We start from the raw sequence: 24,275 nt of genomic DNA, 5'->3' as shown, positions 1-24,275 counted from the left end.
AGCACCTATCTATTCTAATCCCATTTTCCAGTACTTTGCTTGTAGCCTTGTGCATGTTTCAAGTGCTTATCTAATACTTAAATGCTGAGGGTTCCTGCCTCTCCCACCCCTTCAGGCATTGTTAACCACCCTTTGGGTGAGAATTCTTTCTCAAATCCCCTCAACCTTCCGTGCCTTACCTTTAAATCTCTGCCCCTTGGTTATTGACACTTCTAAGGGGAAATTTTCTTAGGTTAGACTATCAATGCCCTTCAAATCTTATACCTCATTCAGGTTTCCCCCCCCCCACTTCAGCCTTTTCTCTAAGGAAAACAACCGTACAGCCTCTTCAGTCTCTCTTCATAGCTGAAATGCTCCAGCCCAGGCAACATCCTGGTGAATGTCCTCTGCACCCTCCAGTGCAACCACATCCTTCCTATAGTGTGGTGCCCAGAACTGTACACAGTACTCCAGCTGTGGCCTAACTAGTGTTTTATACAGCTCCATCATAACCTCTGTGCTCTTATATTCTATGCCTCAGCTAATAAAGGCAATTATCCCACATGCCTTCCTAACCACCTTATCTACCTGTGCTGCTGCCTTCAGTGATCTATGGACAAGTACACAAAGGTCCTTCTGTACTTCCTAGGGTCCTATCATTCATTTATTATTACCTTGCCTTTAGTCTTCCCAAAATGCATCACCTCACACTTCACAGGATTAAACTCCATTTGCCACTGTTCTGCCCATCTGTTCTTCACTTCAGACACCCTTCTGATCCTAATGGAAATTGTGTGGTTTTAAAGTTAATGCATAGCAATTGCAACTTTCCTGTAAGTACATGACTTACCATCACAGAACTAAGTCTGACTGCAGCCAGAACCCAGTGGCAGCCATGTTTTAACTGGTATTCTGCCCCTGAAGGTGAAGAATGCAACTACCTTTGGGGATAGTACTTGGGTGTCTCCATGGCATTGAATGTAACAGTCCATAACTGCACAATAGCAATCATGGACCACGTTTCAAAAGTTCACTTCCTTGTCCAGCCATGTGCTTTGTATTCTTCAGCAGTGCTTGGTGAAATGCACTGCTTTCATTGTAGCTGTACTTGAGCAGTTTCATACTTTAATCCTTGGGAAAACTTGAGTTCCTGCTTTGAGCCCTGAAGCACTTATCCACAAGAATACTGTGACATGGAACAGCTTGTTGATCTGTACCTCAACTTCATTTACTGGCTGTCGATCCTTTGATAACCTTGCCAAGAAAAAAAATCTCTTTTATTCTTTCAAAGTTGCTCTTTTGGCACCTAGGGCCTCGGGCTGAGACTGTCAGGTCACTGAACTCTGGAGGATTTTGTAGCTTTCTAACAGTGACCATTCATGTGATGTGAAACCTGCCTCTTTCCTTTAGTTTCAGCTAGGGGTACTGAGACCACCTGCAGCAATCTGATCACTATTCTAGTTGACATTGGCAAATTGCAAAAGCTCCAATCTCTGGCACATGCCTCTCCTTCCCACTGCCCACCCATCCCCTTTTGAAGTGCTTATAACTGAAAATGTAAAATTGGTCAGCATAGACTTCAAAACAGAAAATCACATCTGACCAACCTTGTATTCTTTGGAGTAAATAAGGGTAATGCAGAAATTGTACTTGGGTTTTTGAAACGGAGTTAAAAGTGCAGCATAGCAGACTCAAATTGGGTCAGCATGTGAAGTCAGGGACCAGTAGTAGATTGAATATGTAGTTGAATGCAACAAAATGGAGGCCAGGCTCTCCTTTATTTGTTCATAGTTAAATTGCAGAGTAGATCTGAGAGGTGGTCCATTTTGGTAGAAGGAATATGTACCAAGAGTTCATGGATGACTGTGTCTCAGATCAATAAGCTGCTTCTACCACTTTGCTTCCTTCCACTAGCCCATCTGACCCAACTTCTGCTAAAGCTCCCCCTTGCCCCAGCTCTGAATTTTTAGTTTTTCTCTTTCCTTCTATTCTCCTCCACCCCAATCTTTTTCTGAACTCATTTTTTTTTTTGTCAAGACCCAAGTCCTATTCCCTCAACCCTATTCCCACTAAATTTGATGACTCAACTTCCCCTGGTTGCCATGTAAGCTGATTGGTTTAACAGTGCTCCAGGTGCTTCCCTCCTTTGTAAATCTGCTGCCATCACCTCCCTCGATCCTGGACCCCACTGTTCTTGCAGGCTACCATCCTATCTCCAGCCTTTCTCCTCAAGCCCTTGAACATGGTGTTGCCTCAAATCCATTTACACCTTCCCAGAATTTCATGAGTTTTTCCATCAGGCTTCTGTCCTTGCCACAGCACAAACAGCTCATCAGTCAAATTACATCTTTTGTGACTGACAAAGATAAGCTATCCCTTGTCCTTCTCTACCTGTCTGTAGCCTTTGACAGTTGACTCCACTACCACCCAACTGGGTGGGACTGCATTTGCCTAGTTCCCAGTGTATCCCTTGCAATGGCTTCCCTTCCCACTGGCATACAGTTGCCTCTAGTATCATCCCCAAGGATCTGTCTTTGGCCCCATCCTATTTCTTATCTACATGCTGCCCCTCATCTGTCTGAAAGCACAGCATTAGTTTTCACTCATCTGACAATACCCAACTCTACCTCACCACTACCACACTCTGCTCTTCCTCCACTGTTGCTAAATTCAGACTGTTTAACTGACAGCTAGTACAGGATGAGCAGAAATTCCCTCCAATTAAATTTGGGAAAACAGGGCCCATTGTCTTCAATCCCTGTTCCAAACTCCATTCCTTAGCATTTGATTCCTCTCTCTCTCTCCCTAGCAAATGTCATGAGACTAAGCCAGACATTTGCAGCTTGATGTTTGACCCTGAGATAAGCTTCTAGTAGCATCTGTGCCATCACAAAGACTGACTGTTTCCACTTCAACATAATTTGACTTTTCTGCTGCCCTTGTCATACCTTCCTGGCTCACCACTCCATTCTACCCTCTAAGCTTGACCATCCAAAACTCTGCCTCTGCCCTTAATAGCACCAAGCCCCATTCACCTGTCACCCTTGCATTGACCTGCATTGGCTCTTGGTCAAGGAATGCCTTTTTTTTTTTAAATTTTATTTCTCACCTTGTTTTCAAATCCCTTCATGGCCTCACCCCTTCCTATCTCTAATCTCCTACAACCCTACACCCCTCATATCTGCACTCATCTAATTCTAGCCTCTTGAGCATCCTTGTTTTTTCTCCACCAATGGCTGTGCCTTCAGCTGCCTTGCACACTTGTTCATTTTCTCCTTCAGGGTGCTGCTTTTAAAACCTGCTTTTGGCCATGTGTCCTAGCCACCTTGTGCGGCTTGGTGTCTAATTTTGATTTATAATGATCCTGTGTAGCACCTTGGAATGTTTAAACAAAACTTGCATTTACATAGTGCCTTTTGCAACCACCAAACATCTAAAGTGCTTTACAGCCAATAACTGACTTCTGAATTGTCACTGTTGTAATGTAGGAAATGCAGAAGGCAATTTGCAGAGCAAGCTTCACAACAGCAATGTGATAAAGATTTAATATAATTAAGTTGTTGGTCATCTCATGGAAAATAAGTCTCAATGTGATAGAGGAGCAAAAGGATCTAGGAGTATAGATATGTTAAGTAACAATACAGGCTAAAGCTATAAATGCCAACAAAGCACTACAGTTCATTCTGGAGGAGTAGAGGGGTTGTTAACCTTGTATAGGATTTTGGCTATCCTACACTTAAGAACTGTACACTTCCAGTCTCAAAGTTTTAAAAAAAAAATTATTCTTGTACCGAGTGCAAAATAATTACAAGGATGATGCTAGAACTAAAGTTATAAATGATCAAAAACTGAACACACTGGGGCTTTTACCCTCTAGAAAAGAGTAATGTAATAAGTCTCTAAAATTGAAAGGGGTTTGATGGGGTAGACTTGGATGATTCTGCCTCTCCAACTAGGTCATAAATATGATCGCTACTGAAAGCAATGTGGAATGTAAAATGTCTTTATCCATTGGTTAGAATGTAGATCTTGGAGAGCGATACAGCACTGAAACAGGCCCTTTGGCCCACTGAGTCTGTGCTGACCATCAACCACCCATTTATACTAATCCTACATTAGTCCCATATTCCCTACCACATCCCCACCTTCCCTCAATTCTCCTACCACCTACCTACTCCAGGGCAATTTACAATGGCCAATTTACCCATCAACCTGCAAGTCTTCAGCTGTGGGAGGAAACCGGAGCACCTGGTGGAAACCCACACGGTCACAGGGAGAACTTGCAAACTTTGCACAGGCAGTACCCAGAATTGAACCTGGGTCACTGGAGCTGTGAGGCTGCGGTGCTAACCGCTGAGCTGCCCCCACCTACAATTTGAGATGAATCGTGTAAATGCATTTAAGGGGAAGCTAGATAGGTGTTTGAGAAAAGAATAGAAGGGTCTGCCAATTGAGTTAGTATCAGGTTGGGGATGGTGTGTGGAGGCTTGTGTGCAGCATGCACACCAGTTGGGCTGAAAGAACTGTGTGCTATAAATTCTGAATTTATTTCGAGCTGAAGTATAGTTTTGCTAGTACTAAAATTCTGCTTTAAACTTGGTCTTTGACAACAAATGTTGCTATGCTGCTTGGAAGGGCAGCACCAGTCTTGTAAACCAGTGTTCACCAATGCTTCATGTCATGTTCAATCTGATTAGGATGTGAGTTGCTGGAAAGGAGTCAAGAAGTTTAGCTTTCTATCCTGATGCTCCCTTGGCTGGGAGCTCAAGCTGATCATTCAGTCTGGGACTTTTTGTCTATTTACCTCAGCTCAGCAAATTTATCCCATAAGCAATCAGCAAGATTTAACTGGCAACTTTCTAGTCTCTATCTTGGTATAACTGGACATTGGCGTTGTCCAGTAGGCTATTGAGAAGCCATTCACTTTAAATTTAATGTAACTTGCTTGTAGCTGTCTAGATCAACAGTTAAATTGAAGCACTCAAAACAATTTGCCATTGCTTTCAAAGAATGTAAAGGTCCAGTCAGAAGTTCACAAATGGGTAGTGGTAAAATTGGTTATCGAAGCTTGGTTTGAGATTTTTTGGTTCATTTCTTTGGATATTGGTGTCACTCACATGGCCCATCCCCAGCTGCTGGTGAACCTCTGTTAGCTGCTACAGTGCTTTTAGTGAGTTCCAGGATTTTGACAGCAGCAATGGAGAAACAGCAGTATGTCCAATTTAGGATGATTTATGTGACTTGGAGGTGATGGTGTACATACCCATGCACCTCTGACTTTCTTGCAGAGGGTATCTTATTGATCAGGCTGTTGTAGAAGTTAAAATCTGGATCAATGTAAATTTTCTCCTTTGAAATTGGATTATGTGGAGAGGGGCAACTTTGGCTTAAGGTGTTTCTGTGATTGTCTTGTATGCATAATTCCCTTGCATTGTTTTAGTTCCTGGACCTTGATTCTTAGTCAATTTAAGGTGTTTGTGGTGGACTTTCTTTTGGTGATGTGGGTGGACAGCAGTACTGAACATGTATATTAGTGCCTGAACTCTTCCTGATGCATTCCTGTAGCTCCATATGGTTAGTACAAGTGAATTTTTCTCTGGTGCTCATCAAATGCATGCTCTGCCTTTTGAAGAGATTGCAGACAGACCAAGGAAACATTTGGTGAGCTGGATATAAATCATTCACATGCTTTACTCAGTGAACATGCAGCAACAGTTATATTGATTAAAGCAAACATTGGCAATTATACTCATTGTAATACTGAACAAGCATCCCTGTAACATTGGGCCATCTTGCTTGATTAAACACTTTTGAACTGTCCTCCTGTACTGAGTCTGGCAAAATCTGGCACTTGCAGCTTTGTTTCCTGAATTGCTTATTTCTATGGTTTTGCAAATTCTTTCAGAGTAACACCATTTTGGGCATTCTGCTTCCCTTTTGTTAAAGCAAAGTTTTCAAATTTTAATATTTCCATTGGAAATAACTCTTATCCAAATATATTCTTAGGGTGGAAGAACTGGGCTAAAACTGTGTTGGGATCTTGTTACAGAAACTTTGAACTCATTTTTATGTCCTTGGCTACTGGAGGTTGGAAACATTATTCAGTTAATGGATATGGTGCAGTAAAATCATAGTTGAAACAGAAATCCATGTTTATAAAATTGCTTGCTGAAGTGGCTTTTTAAAAAGCCAGAAATTAGAAATCTAACTAATGGTATAATTTCCTTGCCCTTTTTGTGCAAAGAATGTGAAACTTAGCAACTGTCAAAGTAGATGTGGAACTTGCCATAGTGATTTAATGTGCTTGAATGCTATTGAGCAGCTGTGACTTCATTTGTTAAAGTAGCTTTCATGCTAAAGTTCAGCAGTTTAAAGATGCTTACTTGATTAACTACATGCATTTGAGGAAATTGATCCCACACCCTGCCTTGTGTGAACACTGAACATTCTTTTTTTAAAAACAGTTGCTGTACAGTTTATCTGTAGGCTAGTGCTAGGGTTCAGACCTTTACTTGTAAGATGGTATCATTCAAACTGGTCTTTCCCTCAGCCATTTATCATGTTGTACACTTAATTCAGTTCTACTTTTTCAATTTTGAAATTGAAAGTATATCTTGAACTGTTCCTGATATGATCTGGAGCTTCTGTTCTGTCCCAGCAGCAACTGCAGATTGAGTTTGAATCACTTCCCAGTATCATTGTCACTAAAATTGTTAAATTATCATAAACTCTGTACAAACATGCCTTTTTTTATAGTGTTCCAGATGGATACTTGGGTAGGCATTTTAAAGTTGTATTTTGCTACATTTTAGATCAGATACCTAGTAACAACAAGCAACCCTTGTTCAATGTATCTTTAACCAGCTTAACTCATTTTAGCATGATGAGAACTTTAAGCCAGGTTTTGCCAACCTTGTGTATCCTCTCAAACTTTACTTTCAGTTTGCAACTAGCTTGGGTCCACTCCTTGAGTCAGTGCCACTCACTAGCAAGAGGTTTGTAGCATAAAAGCAGCTTGAAGTTTATTTGTGGTAATTTACCTGTAATGGTTCTGGAGAAACAGCTATTGGATGTGATTTAAACAAGGTTTCTGCTGGTTTTCATAGTGACCAGCTAAGATGGTGGATGCTTCCCTTGGAGGAAAAAGTGAGCCAACTTGCAAATGTCTACTGCTACGGGTCTATTGTCAGAAGCCAGTTAACACCCTACCCAACATTTTGTACAACCAATCTTTAAAGATCTAAATGGTTGTGGGCACTGTTCATTCCCTTTAATTTAATAAGCTTTATGTATTTCTGGACCTTTATTTTCTCTACTGGGCTTTATGTAAAATAGTTCAAGTTTGGCTTAAGTCAGTCATTTAAATATTTTGATCATGCTGTAAGACCATACCTGCAGAGTGTTTTAAATTCCTAAAACAAGAACATGGGTTCATGATTGCAGAATTCATTGAATGAAGAGGCAACAAACATTGTCACAGAACATGAGCAAAGGTGCAAGCAGGGTGCCCATTCAAAGAATGGTTTGAGGAATAGAGAAGTTGAGTTAGTTTTAATTCAAATTCCTAAAAATATATGGTGAATTTTTTTACATCCTGGGAGGAGCCTGTCTGCTGCACTTGAGTTGCTGTAAACTCTCATTGCTGCATTTGTCATCCTCACATACTTTTGTACTCCTTCTTTGGGAAGGGGAACTTGCCACCCTTACCTGTGCTGACCACCTTGGCACTTGCAGTCCCATATTAGCTGACTCTCAAAGACCTCTACCCAATAAATAGTTTCCAGTGTTGCCTCTAGTATTGGCCTTTATAGCCATTCCAGGTGCTGCTCCACAAACCACTGACTACCTCCAGGTGCTTACCCATTGTCTCCTGAGACAAGGATGCCAAAGAGTATTGCCCATATCCCAAGAACAAATTAAACCAGCTTTTTTTACTGACCCATCTGATGCCATTCTAAGCAGACTTGTGCCAAACTTGGATTCTGCCAGTTCTAATATGATCTTCCTTTTTCAGATACTGCAATACATTGGATACAGCGTGAAGGTCGAGACTGAAGTGACTAACTATGCAGACTATTAAATGTGTTGTAGTTGGTGATGGTGCTGTTGGTAAAACATGTCTCTTAATCTCCTATACAACAAACAAATTTCCATCTGAGTATGTTCCCACGGTAAGTGTAAAGCCTGTTTTCTGTTTTCCCCCAAATGTGAACACATGATTTATAACAAGCGAACAAAAATCAAATTTAATTCCAGTTGCTAATCTGATTCATACAATTGAAGTAGTAAAGCTTGAACAGGCTGTTTAAAGTCCATGTGTTTGGAATTGTACTATGTGGGAGAGTTAGTTACCAACCTCTTGTAGCTTTTCCAATACCTGTTTGTGTCTATTTCAAGAAAGTGACCTCTGGGCTGTGGCATAGCTGCTCTCTGGATCCCTGCATTACACAGAAGTATTGGAGTACAAACACTAGGATAAGTGTCCCACATCTTAAAGAAACTGGTTTTCTAATTTGCCCATTGTCTTGATTCCATTAGCTCCCAGAACTTGGTCCTTTTTTTTAATGGCAGTGAGGAAAAATGATGTCTGCTTCCAGCTAGACTTGCATTTCTATGTTCTGTGGGAGGTGCTGAAGTCTAGTGTTGGCAAAGCTGCCCTTGGGACATGTTAACTGGGGTGATGTAGGCAGACTGGAAGATGTTTTGGCTACTTAGTAATTTTTAGATAGCCATGTCTTTTTAAAAAAAATCTTTGCTATATTCTTTGAAATTGTTCCACTTCAGAATGATAAATGGTAAGCAGGTACAAACTACATTTTAAACTGGTTTTGACCAGTTTTTAGTAACATTCAACTGGATTAACTGCACTTGTGGCTCTAATCTCTTATTGAGAGCTGAGTGCATCAAGAAAATTTAAGATTGGATTTCATCAAGGATCGGGTTTATTAGTTAGGTTTCTGCAATGCAAGTACAAACCAGTTAGATATGCTGTTGAACATTACTTGGGTCCCCCATAGCACTGGATCACTGATTTGATACATTTTTTTGTATGGCTTCCCTGCCCCCCTCCAGCCTAACTCATACTGCATATTTCCATTCTGTAGTGAATCTTCACTAGTTTAGTGTTCCTTGTTGCTACTATATGTATTGGGACATTCAACAGTGTCATAGTGCAGCCATCTTTAAATATCAGTTGTTAGCCACAGCAGTTTATTTATTTTTTATTTAGAGATACAGCACTGAAAAAGGCCCTTCGGCCCACTGAGTCTGTGCTGACCAACCACCCATTTATACTAATCCTATATTAACCCCATATTCTCTAGCACATCCCCACCATTCTCCTACTACCTACCTACACTAGGGGCAATTTACATTGGCCAATTTTCCTATCAACCTGCAAGTCTTTAGCAGTCCTTGTACCTTTTTTAAGGATAGGAGAAAACAAATATCACTACTTGCTTTTGGCCAAGGCCCATCCAAAGTGCAAAGGTGATCGTCACTAGCCCTGATCTCTCCATTCCAGATGTCCTGATATGAGTGGGTTCACTTCTTAGCCTTCATGGGAGACTTTTGCCTTGTTTTCAATTTTCTTTAATATTGGAAACTTTATTTTGTGGATCCAGTTGAGTCCCATTCCCATGCTTGAACGAGTGGTTTTTGGTTGAACACTGTCACCAGTAGTTCAGCATTTCAGACAAATAGGTCTGAAGAATAAAAACAAGTTTCTATTTTCAAGAATCCCATGAATCAAAATTTGAACTGGCAGTGCCATTTGAAATTTATTCACATTTGTAAATGAAGTTGTTACTCATTATATTCATATTCCTAATGCAGACTTTCTCTTTTTCTCAGTGTACAGTATACTGTTTTTGGTACCAAACTATAGGATTTCCTACCTCTTTTTCCTCTTGAGGTACACCCTCATGCTTGCCTCTTTAGCCATCTGCTCTAATACTACCTGGTGTGGCTGTCATACCTCTGTAAAGTGACTTAGGACATTTGATTAAAGGTGCTACATAAATAATTGTTGGAAGGTTCAATTGCCAGGGCACTCAACTGTATAAGTTGCTCACATAAATTACATTGGGCAGTATAAGGGGAAGTTGGATAAATGAGGGGGAAAACAATAGGTGGTTCTGCTGATAGAAGTGGAGTGAAAGGATGCACATGCAAAGTTATAACCACATACATGTCTTGTTTGTAAATTCTGTGTAAAAGTCTGAGACAACAGGATGTGCTTTTTGGAGTGAATCTGTAGGTGAAGTTGACTAATTCTTGGATCTTGACACATGGTTAACTGTATTCAGCTAAATGGTTAATGGATTGGAACTAGAAGACAATGGGGAGCAAAATTGAGGTGGGGTCAAATTTAACTAACTCTGCTTTCATGATTTAACAATTTTACATAACTTGCCCAGAAGTTACTGGTGCAGTTGACATGTTTGAATAGTCAGGCTGGATATGTAGATTGCCATGTAATCTCTTTATTGTGATTGCATAACAAAATGTAGAATGTTGAACCTACTTTCAACAATTAACTTTCTGGCCAAACTACCTTTTTTCTTGTAACTCTTCGCGCACAAGTTGTGGCTAGTCACCAGAGTTGTTGGAATATTTTAAATGTCAAATAGGTGACTCAAATTTCATTTGTGTACTCCATTAAAATATTTGCGTCCATAGCAATTTTTTTTTTGTAGAAACTGCATGAAGCAACAGTGCATTAAATGCAAATGAAGGAATCTCGCTTCTATTGTGGGGCATTTTTTCTCCTTTTTTCAGGAGCCCTGGGTCAAGATGGAGATGGGCCTGACATTCTGAATCTGGTTTTGATGTAGCCTCTACTCAGTTGCCAATTTGTACATGGTCAGGAGCAGCCATGTTGCATTTAGCCTAAGTTGTGGAGGGGTTTTCAGTTTTTTTTTTTTAAAAACAGCCTCAATGTTGCAAGTGACTTTTTTTTTCTTTTTGTAGGTATTTGATAACTATGCTGTAACAGTTATGATCGGAGGTGAACCGTATACCTTAGGACTGTTTGACACTGCAGGTAAGAGGGATTACCTAAAATGAACTTGAGGGGTAGGTTCAAGTTTAGTGAAACTAGGTGGAGCTTGTAGGCTTGAAGTTTAGTACTATTGCATGGATTCTCCACAGAAGGCATTTAGCAGGAGCAGAAGGATTTTCCATTTTAAAATGCCTTCTGTAACTTGCTAGGTCTGTGCAGCTAGATATGCTAGTGATGGGGTGTAGTTGTGAATTTTTATAAAATGGTGTAAACAAAGTTTTGCAACAGTAGGATGCATTATTAATGGCACTTGGATTTGGCTGCATTATATTAAATTCTTTGGCTGTATCTTGTATTTTACGTGTGAAGTTCTTTAGCAGGATTTCCTCCCTTTGGAAATACCAGTAAATCTGAGTTTTTGCATACTTTAATTGCTAACTAAATTTGGGCACAGGGGCTGAAAGCTGTAATGGATGTGCAGCCTCATGGTTTCAAGTTGACCTTGTATTCCATTTGAAAGGTGGAGGCAGTGAAGTAACTAATTACTAGTTACTATTGTTTGTGACCTTGGGAGTTGAGTTCAGTCCTTGTCATTTGTGCATCAATTGCATTATTCCCAGGAGTTCACATTTCTTCCCTCCAGGAGGGCATACTGCTACTGAGGCTTTGCTTTCAAATGGATGTTGGTGCTGGGGAAGGAAATTGCTCTTTTGAGCAGGTGAAGTAGAGGATGCAGAGCAAAGCTCACTTGGCTGTACTTCTAGCCACAAATTGTACTCTTACACAGTACTTGTGCCAGCTTGATGCCATTTTCCCATGTCCTAAACAGTCAAGTTAGTGCCAAAGCAAGGGTAGTTTATGCTGAGTCCATGTTTACTTTTAACTGGGTTGGGGCTACTTATTACTTCACTGCTTTTGAAGGCATATAGTCATCAATCTGGATTGATGCCAGAGATGAAAGCCCATTTTATATCTCAATTAATTGGACGGCTAGACAATGTTGGACTTGTCTGACTTTCCTGGGACATTCTATTTATTCATAAAGAATTAACAGAATTGATTTCAGAAAGAAATTGGAAGAGCACTTGAAGTAAACTTGCAAGGCTACAGTGAGCCAGGGAATGGGACTGATTGGATTGCTGTGCAGAGCTGTTGTGGACTCGACTGGCTGAAAGGTCACCTTCTGCACCATTGGCTAGTTACAGCCAATCCAAATTTTTACCAACTGCAGCCTGATCGCTAATAGCACAGTTCCACTGACTTTAATACTAAAGTGATGTAGTTGCATACTTAAAATGAATGGTCAGTTTGTAAGAATGTGTCCTTGAGCCTATTGACAATGCATTGCTGCTACTGTGTAGATCTTTAAACCAAACCATTCATGTTTCCCATGTTGCACAAATAACCAAGCGTGTCTCCTTGAGTCATAGCTTTTACCTTTTGCTAAATTGCTGTCCCATTCTCTATTGGAAGTTTCTGCTTCAGCCTCTGGGCTTGAAGTTTAGTTACAGCACCTAATATACACATCAAAGAATTGATACGAGTGGTGTTCAAAGGCCTTTTTTGGTATGTAAAGTAAGGAGCTACTAGTATTTAAATTTAAGGTGAGCCCCAAATTTGACTTGGATACTAAATACTTAGTAGAAGCTCTTTCCAGTATTTGGAAGACTGGGTGGACAGTTTTTTAAACAAACTATGTAGTACATCTGCTGATGCAGTTGTGTGACCAAGTCTAACTTGGTTTGAGATAATTGGATTCAGCTTCCAAAATTACTAATTGTTCGAAAGGATGAAACTTGAAGTCCAGCTGCCTGACTTGTGTAGCTGGTAGATCTCTTTGGATAGAACAGTTTATGGAAATCTTGTACCGGCACCAGGGGTTGCAAATTCTTTCATGTTTTCTTTTCCCCTTGTTTGGGTAAACAGTTTGGCACTTGATTTTTGACTTGGAACTTAAATTTGTCTCCAGGTCAGGAAGATTATGACCGATTACGACCACTGAGCTATCCACAGACTGATGTCTTCCTTGTGTGCTTTTCTGTTGTGTCGCCATCTTCATTTGAAAATGTTAAAGAAAAGGTTTGTATCTTTCAGTCCTCACTGAAATTTCTATTTGGCATAGTTCCTCACCTTGCTGCAAATTTAATTTTCAGTTTGGGAAAACCCTGGTTCATTCTACATTTGAGACTGCAGATTAGACAACTAGAGAAGTATCTGCTCTTACTGATCCTCCAGTAAGAAACCTGAGTGGGCTGGAATGACTTTTTGAACTATTTCCCTCTGCAATTCCCTTGTAGTGATCCCCCTAACTACTTGAAGGGAATGGATGTGGGTGTTGCTTATGAGGCCTGGTTGCCTAGTGTTAATGGCTTGGCTGTGACCTTCAGCTGCTACAGTATTCTTTGTAGTGGTTTGATGCAACTGTGCTAGTCTGCTTCAGAGGACAGTTAAGTCAGTTATATTGATGTGGGACAGGAGGCACATGAGCTAGACTGGCTAAGGACTATGGGCTACTTTCCCTAAAGAACATTAATAAATCAATTGGATCTTTGATTTAGCTACTTTTACTGATAAAGAATTCAAATTTTTAACTTACAGTGGGATTTTAAATTTACTTTTTTGGATTTAGTCCAGTAACAGAACTGCTCGAGCAGTGATTCCCTGAGCTTTAACTTGCAGACTTGTTCCACATGCTTCAGGGACTTCAGTTGTTGCCTGCCCAGCTCTGGCATGTTGACTGGGATTCCACATTGGTTTTAGACTGCAAAAAACCAGGGCAGGATTGTTCCAGCATCAATTGGGGGTGAAAAAAGTCCTTGTGAAACCATAACTGGTCTTAGTTTTTCATGTGGAGGATTACATGGCCTTGCAGAGCAGTTGGCCATGGTGTAATCAGAAATTGGGAGCTTGTATGAGGAATAACAGGACAGACCAGATCTATTGGAACAATCTGTAAAGGGGCTTTGTATGCACAGCATTGGGGTTGTGGTCTTTATAATTGCTCAAAGCAGTGCTTTTAGGTTTAGGTCAAATTGTAGTGAACTACCATATGAATAAAATTAAATTCCATTCTTTCCCTGATCTATATAGTGGGTACCTGAGATAACTCACCACTGTCCAAAGACTCCATTCCTGCTGGTTGGGACTCAAATTGATCTAAGGGATGACTCCTCAACCATAGAGAAACTTGCCAAGAACAAACAGAAGCCCATCATCCTGGATAATGCTGAAAAACTGGCCAAGGACCTGAAAGCAGTCAAATATGTGGAGTGTTCTGCTCTAACACAAGTGAGTGCTTGAACTATACTGTCTGTAGTAAAACATTAACTTGTTCCAAAAGAGGCTTAATTTTAATGCACATTATGTGGTATACCATCTTGGGTGCATAACCTAAATTAAAATATTAATCTACACTTGTGGCTGCAAGTAAGGAAAATTTGATTTTGACCCTTTTTTTTTTTTGCTGTGCAAAGTTGCATAGTCTGTGCTGTCACAGGCACCAGAATCACCTAGCAAGGGGATTTCCTGGGGTGGTGGCAGCAGCATTTGCATTGCTGTACTGTTCTAGTGGTGAGCTAACTCTGCCTATTTGTGCAATTCAGCTATGTTTAACTGCTCTCGCATGATTTTTTTTTCTCCCATTTTAAAGTACTGGTTAAGCTGTGTAGTCTAAACATGATTTTCCATGTGTAAATGCTTTAAAATCACAAGATGAAATGCAATTGGCCAGGCAGCCTGAAATTGTATAGGTACTTTCAGATATGAATCTGTCAACTCAGCTGTTGTTTGACCTGAGTGTATTTGTTTTAAAATGCTTAATTTGTGCTATACACAGGCCATTACGTCCCTCAAGCCTGCACTGTCATTCAATAAGTTCATGACTGAACTGATTACTCCACATTTCCACCTACCCCTGATGACCTTCCACCCACTACCTCTGCCTTAAAAATATTCAAAGACTCTGCTTCCACCACCTTTTTTGAGAAAGAGAATTCCAAATGCTCATGACCTTCAAATTTCTCATCTGTCTTAAATGGGTAACTCATTTTAAAGTGACCCTTGTTCTAGATTCTCCCGCTATTGGAAACATCCTTTTCGTGTCCACCCTGTCAAGACCCCTCAGAATCTCGTTTCAATCAAGTCTCCTCTTTTCTAAATTCCAGTGAATACAAGCCTAGCCTGTGCAATCTTTCCTCAAGACAGCCTGCCCATTCTAGTAAATCTTCTCTGTACTGCCTCCAAGGAGACCAGTACCGTACACGGTACCCCAGATGTGGTCTCACCAATGCCCTGTATACATGTGAACAATTGATTTGCAATATCACTTAATAGGAACAGACTATCAAATGGGGTACAGAATGAGTTGACCACCTGGTCTGACTTCCAATAAAATATCAAGTTAAATGACTTCATGCTCTCTATTGTGGAGTTTCTGACCCAGCTGGCAGTTTGAACTATTGCCTACATAACAGTATTTTGGGTGTCATTGGGACAATAATGTAGCAGCAAAATATGAATCCATGAAAATCTTCTGTTCCTTTTTTGTCTCTTGCAAATTGGAAAATGAGTTTAGTGCCCATTAATCTTTCTGGCCTGCCAGCTAACTTAATTTTTAATGTTGGCTACACTATCTTGCAGATGAGATGAGCTTAAATGAAGGCCATTTGATCTCATCTGTCCATTATACCAGATTTGCTTTCTAAATCTATCATGTCCTCCTGAACATTGGCCTGTTTCAGGATGGCTCACTCTTTTAATATCTAGTTTTAACTGTTTTTCATTTGACTAGTTTTGGGTCATGCATAGAATTTATGCATTATAATCGATCACCTGCTTTCACTATTAAAATGACTCATATTGGCAAATAAATACTTGGGTTTGTTTTGTAACCTGGAGAGACCAGGTCTCTATGTACACCTGCAGCTAGGGCCTGTGGTTGGGTCATGCTTCCTGTGTTAGTTGGGGAAGGAAAATAGCCTCCTGGATGATCTGTTAGTTATATTAAATACACATTACTTCATAGTAGATGGGTTTTCATTTCAATAATTTTCCTTGTGAAGGAAGAACTTAAGTGTGTTAAGATAGACCTTTTGGGGAGGGGGAAGGAGTTGAGATGGACTTTATCTATGCCCTCCTGTTCTACTTTAATTTTAGATGGGGTTGGGGGGGGGAATTCTAATAGCTGCTGCACACCTACAGGTATCAAACTTGTCTGGTCCTATTTTGAGCTGTCACCTATATCCAATTTTTCCCTGTGCACCACTGTCCTCAAACTGAGGCATGGTTATCAATGCTGGTAGCTTTTTGTCTCTCTCACTCGTGGCTGTTCACAAGACTAGTATTGGTGGTTTTATTCCACTGTTCAAGATGTGGAGGCTGCATCAGTTCAGTATAAGATAATTGAAAATTTGGTTTTTAAATAGCCAGTTGCAGTTTGCCCCCACCTGTCCAAATGAAATGAGCAGTTCAGCACAATTTATATATTAAAAAAAAAAAAGGGGCTTTCTAGTTTAAGACTTAACAGCAAGTGATTCCTTGCCCTCTATTCAATAGGAAAATTTTGGTCCTTGTTCAGATTACTGCTGTATTGTAAATGTTACTTTTCCTGGCAAAAGAACTTTCTGAACATGTCTGAGGTTTAGTACTTCAAAAGCAATAAATTAGTTTTTAGGCAATTTTTATACAAATTTTAGAAGAAACTCATTTTGGACAAATTGGAATTGGAGCTCTAGAACTTAGAGTTGAGTTCCAACTGTTTAAAAATGCATAATTTTGACTAGGGAGGGAATCCAAGACTTTCCCCTAAACATGAAATCTTGCTGCCAAGAGTCAACTTGCTTTTCACTGAAAAGCAGATGATGCTGGAAATGTACATCCTGCCTCTCAGTAACTAAAATTGATTTGAATATTTCAGATGGCAACCCTGTGGCCTGATGCAGGGTATCCAGCTGAAATGCTAACCTGGCTTCGCATTCAGATGCTGAAAACCCTCATTGCTGTCACTTGCAGTTTTAACAACTTCAGCAAACAGCTTTTAGAATATTGTGACAGCTAGCAAATTGGTGTGCCATTTCCATCTAGGAATAATGGGCAGGTTGGCATCACCTTTCTGCACATATTTCAGGTACATCCTCTAAGCAAAGCTTTTTTTTCCATGTGGGGGGTGCAATATTTGTGGGTTACAAAGTAAATTTGAATTGTGCACTACAGAATTTCTCAAATACCAAAGCTTGGTCAGTCAGCATCCAAGTGGCAAGTTGGCTTTCAGTGACATACCTCATCACATCCCCTCTGGTCCTACCTGAAACAGCCTGCCCATTTTTAAACCCCAGTATGGACTAGTTTGTGTTTAGTTCATGTTGGGTACTTGTAATCCCTGATTTAAGTGGGTGCTATTAAAACTACTGTCTTGCTTCTAACCTGAGTCTCTCCTCTAACTTCATGCTGTTTTTCCACCCTGTCCCTCTTTTTTTTCTCTCTCCTCCCCAACCTTGTCTTGTAGAGAGGTCTGAAGAATGTTTTTGATGAGGCTATCCTAGCTGCCCTCGAGCCACCGGAAACTCAAAGGAAGCGGAAATGCTGTATATTCTAAGTGTCCCATCTTTTCTCTGTATCCAAACCTATAGAAATGCTATTCAAATGGGTCCTTTTTTTAAACTGTTCCATTCTCTCCTTCATATGGATATGTAAAAGTTGTTGGGTACTACTTTGGACCTTTCTAAAAGTTTCTACTGTAATTGTGATGTACTCTAGGTATTGTACAGTTGCACCTTTTGTGGGTGTCTTGCTGTTAATTTGGTTGAAGTAAAATTGGTTCAATGAGTTCTCTGGCTCACCTTTTATTGGAGACTTGTGTAAATTGAGCTGATGGCATTCTATATGGATTCTTGATGTATCTTTTTCTATCCCTTGCCTATGTGGCAAACAAAGGGGCATCCTTTTATCTTTAGCTGTTACCCTCAAGTTGGCTAAATTTTATTTCAACTGAATAGTGCCACATGTGATGGTTACATTGCATTATTGCTCCTGCCTCTATTGTGACTTCTGTGCCTGAGCTTTAACAGCAGATCTTTAGGTACTGTAGTCCCATAGCAATAGTTGTAGCATAAAACTAGTTATCAGTGCTTTCTTCTGTTTGGATTGTTGCAGGTAAAATCTCTAGCTTTGTTCATAAGTACCTCTACTTTTGACTTGACCAATTGTAATCTATTGCAAAACAAACTTTGATTTTGTAAAGTGCAATGAGTTTAGAGCTGAAGATTTTAAACTGTTCAACTTGCGTAGCTGGCAAAGCAAACTATTCTCTCATGGAGATAGATCTTTGTGCAATATTGCACAAACTGAAGTGTTATACTTTAATTTAGCTGCAGCTGATTTTTGCTAACTGAGCATTTGAGCTGTTGTAGAAATGAATAAACTTTGGACAGTGCATAGTGCCAGCATTTTGTATAAATGTTAGTGGGTGCTTTAATATCTACTAATTCATTTGTCTTGGTGTCAACAAGATTTATGAAATGTTGAATGTTTTAGATACTACCAGAAGTCCCAACAACTTTGCCAATAGCAGTTTTAAGTCTATATTCATGGGAGTTGTTTTCATTTGATAAGCAGAGTTTAGCTGTAGAACCTTTATCTTAGAAAGTCAAGAGTGTTATTGGTACCTGTCATGTAGTAAGTTTGTAGAGTTGTGTGTATAGTAAATATCAGCATGTGCCAACATCCCAGATGCAAGCTTTAAAATTGAAGTGGTAAATGTACACTTCTAGGTGATACATTATTGTGCTGCTGTTAGGGGCAGGAGGTGGGGAGGTACAGGGCTTGAGTTTTTAAGTAAACTATCTCCTTGCCCACACTAAAATTTAGTGACTTGTGATTAAGACCAGAAACTTCCAGGACTACTTGCACCAGTTATTGTAGCTGTGGGCAAAGGTGATGAGACCTTCATTGCAGGTCTTCCATTAGTACTTAAAATTGATAGAACTTGGAAGTGGTACTAAATTATCAAGTGTTGGGACAAATAAGGTTGAGGATTGTCTGCTGTTGGGATGAGATGGTCAGTCAGAAGGGAGGAAGCAATTTCATCACTGCAAGATGGTGACCTTGGCAAAGACATCTGAATCCTTTTGCGGTTGTAATCCTAGAGATGTTCTAAACTAACTTGACATTAGTGCTAATCAGTGTACATCTTTTTAGAATTAGATGCACAGTTGCATTTATCCTGTTAATGAGATTTGTTGCCCAAATGTTTTTTGGTTTGGTTCTTTTTATTTTGAATCTGTAACAATGAGACCCCACCTTTCTCTCCCACTTTCCAGAAAGGACTAAAGAATGTATTTGACGAAGCGATATTGGCAGCCCTGGAGCCACCAGAACCCAAGAAGAAAAGACGTCCTTGTTCACTGTTATGAGCAGTGTCTGTCTGCAGGCTGACATATTGAAGCATTGTTTAAAAAAATAAATAAATCATCCTGCAATAACACCTGCACACAACCACGAGTGCGATGATGGGAGGAATCGAATAGCCAATGGTAAATTTTCCCCCTCTAATGTAACATTTAGTAGTCAATGAATTTTCTTGTTCCTGATTATTTTCCACTGGATACTTATCCATAAACTAGGTTTTAATCTGCTGTTCTAAAATTCCTTACCACAAACATGAGACATGCACAGTAATTGCTTCTGTTTAATCAACTAATGGCTTTTTGTAAGATGTTGCCACACTCTCAAGTGCCACATCCAACAACCTAGCACTACTGTTCCACTTTGTATTGTCACCAAGCAGAATTAGTCTGATTATCAGTAGGCTATAAGAAAAATCACCTGGGCCCATGTGCCTTGGTGTGCTGATTTTTTTTTTGGTTAATTCATCATTTCACATTGCTCCCACCAGTACTTTACAGTGCTCTTCTAAAATGTTTAGGAGGGACAAAATTTCTCAGCAGTTTAAGGCTGGTTTATGAAAACTTTAAATTTGACACATTACTGCAGTCCTAGTGACAGTACAAGAACAGTTTAGACCAAGCTAGGTATTGGATCTCAAGTCTGTGTTGGCACAATCTGCTGGATGCTTGAGCCATTAAAAGGCTATTGATGAACTGTTGTGCTTGGGAGTGGTGTGGGAGATAGTTGTGCATAAGTGCAGACTGGATTCCTTTGGGAATAAATATTGAGGATCCTTTGTAGAATTCAGTGTTACCAAATTTTGATTTCCATTTGAAGTGTCAGGTTTCTTTGTAACCTTTTGGTTTAAAACAAAGCTTTATTTCATGTTGAGTTCTTTGTATATGCATTTTCAAAATATTAAAATTGTACCTTAATGGCCTTTGTTTTTGTATTGAGATTGATTGCCAGTTGGCTCATTTTTCACTTCCAATTGTTAAGACTATACTATATCGAGAGTTGAGTAACTTAAATGGCATTGGCTTTGACCTGCATCTGTTGAACATGTGTCCAGCTGAGATTGCCAGCTAAAATTTGGTTTTTTTTCCAGCTGACATTTTAGGGGTTTTATCACGTTTTATACCTGGCCAACAGCACTGCTGGCAATTCTGACTAAACAACCCATGTCCCAGTTTCACTTATTTAAACTACAGTCTTAATCTAGGAGCAAATAATTCTTAACAAATCTTAAGAGCATATCTCAACTGAGCCCATTAGCTCCATTTTGAGGCTTCAGGTTAGTCAGAACTCATACCTGCTTGCTCCACACATGCTATATAAAGTGGTCCAGATTTGCACACCATTATTTTGTTAGTAATATGTTGAATGAGATTGAGGCAATAATGAAGCTTTTGGCAAACTCTGACAGCCATAATTACAAAACCACAAGTAAGATCCATGTGAGTAATGGTGACTGCACAAACTGCACATTTCAGTTATATTTGGCATTTACTTTAACTGTGAAGAGCTGCTCCATTTAGCACAGTGAGTGTACATTGGCCACTTCAGGTGCTACAATAATCATGCAACTTTCAATATAAAACCATGTGCCATGCAATATTTACTGCCAATGGTGACTTGCTGGGAAAGTGGCTTTGTTTAGAGTCCAGAACAAATATTCTGGTCATAGCACTTTGGGTTGTAGAGCAAGGATTCTAAAGGAGATTACAGCAAACGGCATAGATGCCGACCATTGCTGGAAATTACATTTAAACTGAAATTACCTTTAGTAATTCTTTCAAATTGCCTTGTAATGTATTTTTAATCAGAGCAGCCCTAGTGTATAGGATCTGGTGCATGTATACTGTGCATAAAATTAAGTGCAGAGTTTCACATCAGATGTGTCCATTATTTATAAATTAACCCACAGTTTGTTGAATGATATTCCATGCACTCCACCAGAATGGGTAATTTCCAATTGCATTCTCATTAGAATTTTAATGCAGTTCTCTTGTATGCTTGTGATCAAAATATAGTTGCTTGCACATGGACTGCAGCAAATGTCCTGGCCAGTGTCACCAGGATATTTAACGTGCAGCATTGGAAAATATTGAATGGCTCCACAGTCTTTCACTCTTAAACTAACCAAACATAGCATTTATGGAACTCTAATCTTGTGTAGCTTCTTAGTGAAATAGTCTGGAGATTCTAGCTATAAGGTATCTGTATGGAAACTTATTTGTCTTGAAGCATAGTGATGATTCTAGTCTTATGTAGCATGTAAGTAATGTATTTTTCCTACTCAACATTAAAATGGTACATTTTAATTTTCTGCTGTCTTCATTACTTCATTACTTAATGGTTTTTGGCATCCTGAATCTACTGAAACTTGGGTTTGAACAAAAATCTCCAGGTTTGTAAAGGGCTGGGGGAAAGGTTTTTTGTCTTGAGCTATTCAAATTACAATATTGAGTAGTCTACCTCTGTCAATTTGCAACCAAGATTGATGCAAATAACCTTTATCAACTGCTAAATAACACTTGCCCATCTTGGTCTATCTTGTCTGAATACTGAGTACTTAGATCCTGAGTGCTGTTGAGGCCTTCCAGTCACCATACATATGTAGAATGCAATCTCCCAGTCCCCATAAAGAAGCTGAGAAACTGCTGGCTTGCTTGTCCTCTCTAAGCTTCTCCCAAAATTATAAGTTTGTGCTTTCAGAGCAGTCTAGCCCTCTACTGGGCATTGTAGAGATCCAACATAATGGGCAAGATATGCTTGCAAAAGATTGCTGAAGTCTGCTCCACGATCTGTACAGATGGAGGATCAACTGGGAAAGAACTGACAACCTCAACCTGACATCACTTGTCTAGTACTTACTGCTTTCACTCAGCTCCATTTTTGAGTCACTGCCTTAAACTTGTATAGCAGTTTTTCATGAGCTTTTATAAATCCTTGCATATTGAATGGCTTCCTAACCATATTGTCTGCCACTTCAAGTTATGTTCATAGTTCAGTTTTTTAAAACTCCAGGTATCTACAACAAAACCGGTGATAAATGACCAGGTGCCACATTAAGATTCCCATACAGTAATAGTGCAATTGAGTTGGGTTGTGATTTTTGCTTGAATCATAAGTGGCTATAAGACCAGGGCCTAGCCTGGGGAAGTGGAAAAATAAATGACAAAGATGAAACTGATTTTTGATCGCTTATCACTACTAGAGTTGAGCCTATCCATATTCTGGATATAAACAGTATCTTGATCTACAACTAATAGCTGTCTTAATAGGGTGAGCTTGTTTAACTTGGTGTATTACAATGCACTGATTTGGGTCAGTAATATGTAGTTATCATAACAGATTATGCAACACTGCTACAAGTGGTTTTAATGTGGCAGAGTTAGAGTAGCAGCTACTGGAGCTGAATGGCTGGCTAGCTTTTTTCCTTTCCCCTCTACTTTTACTGGTTTACATGTCTCCATATGCAGCTCTTGAGTTCAAATGAGACTTGGCAGAAACTGATGTGCTACTGCATTATGAATATATTGGGCCAGTTGAAAATGAGTGGGTAATCATTGCAGCACAGAAGGAGCCCATGTCCATGACAACTCAAGATCAACTATTTGTCCCACTCACCCACCCTTTCCCCATAGCCCTGCCAATTCTTTCTCCAGCCACATGGCTGTTTTTTTTCCCTCTTGAAAGCTGCAATTGAATCTGCCTCTACTGCACTGAGTGTATTCAGAATACTAACCACTTCACAGAATCACCAGAATTGTTACTTGTGTAAAATGTTTTTCCTTGTCATTGGCAAAAAAGAACCAATAATCCCCTTTTTTTTTAAATTGGTGTCTTGTGCCTCTTCTACCAATGGAGCACTTTTTCTCTACCCACTTTATCAAATGTGCCATTTTTAATCTCTAATATAGAACAGCTTGAACACTGTTTCCAATATATTGAAGTGTGCCGTAGCAGAATAAAGCTGGACACCTTGATTTAGTTTTTAGGCTTTTTAAAGTCCAATAAGTTAGTGTTTATACCATTTAGTTACAGTAATTTGAAGTAAAAAATCAAGTAAGCAATAAATGAGCAATATTACTCTATCCAATTTAGGTATGGGTTGTAACTGGATGCCTGCTGTTCCCTGTTTGACTCGTGTCTAGTGAATGCCTCTGGGCTAAAAAGCTCAACACATACTTATTTAGGTGCTGATGGTTCATTGTTTGTTCTTACCTGCAACATTCCTCTCGTAGATGACACTACCTTTTTTAAAAACAGAAGCCTTAACTGTTATCAACATCGCTTCATACATTCTAAAGAGTAATGTTGGGCCTAGGATACAACACTGAGGATGGATCACATACCCTTTGTAGAACTGACTTAACTTGTTAATACATAGTGAGTCTCAACCATTGGTTGACATTCCTGCATGCAGTTTTTCATAATTGCTGACCAATAGCTAGATACGAGAACTTTGGCTGTTTCTCCCCACCTGCAGTTCGTTCTTTAACCCACACTTCAAACTCCACTGATCACTTGTGTTGCTCCATTTCTACCCTGGTCACAAAGTGGTTGTGGGACTGTGCTGGGTCCTTTCTGTATGTTGGCTGTATTAGTTGAAAATATTGGGAGGTAGGGGAAGGAAGGTATTCTCCAGTAGAATAAGACATTTTAACTTTTTTGCTTAGCTGGTACAAGTTTTCTGTCTAGTTATTCCTTGTGGGTCTGTCAAGGACACAAGTGGGGTCCTTGCAAGGCAACCATCATCTGGATGGTAAATCAAGAAATCTTAGGGGTGAACCTATTTATACCACTAAAGTTTCAAACTCTTCCAGCAGTGATAACTTGTTACTGTACAAATTGCATTAAAGACAGCACATTCTTAAGCTTTGTTTTTGGCTGGGCAAGTTTCTAC

General features: G+C 39.6%; 1 protein-coding gene across 4 annotated transcripts in view; it reads left to right on the top strand.

Moving 5' to 3' along the window:
* cdc42 (cell division cycle 42) overlaps positions 1-21,687 on the top strand; it is a 37,107-nt gene extending 15,420 nt beyond the window's left edge. For 3 of the 4 annotated variants that reach the window (XM_068017472.1, XM_068017473.1, XM_068017474.1), the window contains 5 exons: positions 7,994-8,150; positions 10,951-11,023; positions 12,951-13,060; positions 14,072-14,269; positions 19,297-21,687. In XM_068017472.1, the coding sequence (XP_067873573.1) occupies positions 8,046-8,150; positions 10,951-11,023; positions 12,951-13,060; positions 14,072-14,269; positions 19,297-19,389 (579 nt within the window). In that variant the 5' untranslated portion in view covers positions 7,994-8,045 and the 3' untranslated portion in view covers positions 19,390-21,687. Of the gene's footprint in view, positions 1-7,993; positions 8,151-10,950; positions 11,024-12,950; positions 13,061-14,071; positions 14,270-17,483; positions 17,629-19,296 lie in introns of those variants that run through there. The other variant, XM_068017475.1, reaches the window with a different exon arrangement.
* The last annotated feature ends 2,588 nt before the right edge of the window (positions 21,688-24,275 follow it).

Source organism: Heterodontus francisci, chromosome 37 (genome assembly GCF_036365525.1).
Source record: "Heterodontus francisci isolate sHetFra1 chromosome 37, sHetFra1.hap1, whole genome shotgun sequence".
Taxonomy (NCBI): Eukaryota; Metazoa; Chordata; class Chondrichthyes; order Heterodontiformes; family Heterodontidae; genus Heterodontus; species Heterodontus francisci.
The sequence above is the reverse complement of the archived record's forward strand: the minus strand, read 5'-3'. Positions and strand labels throughout refer to the sequence as shown.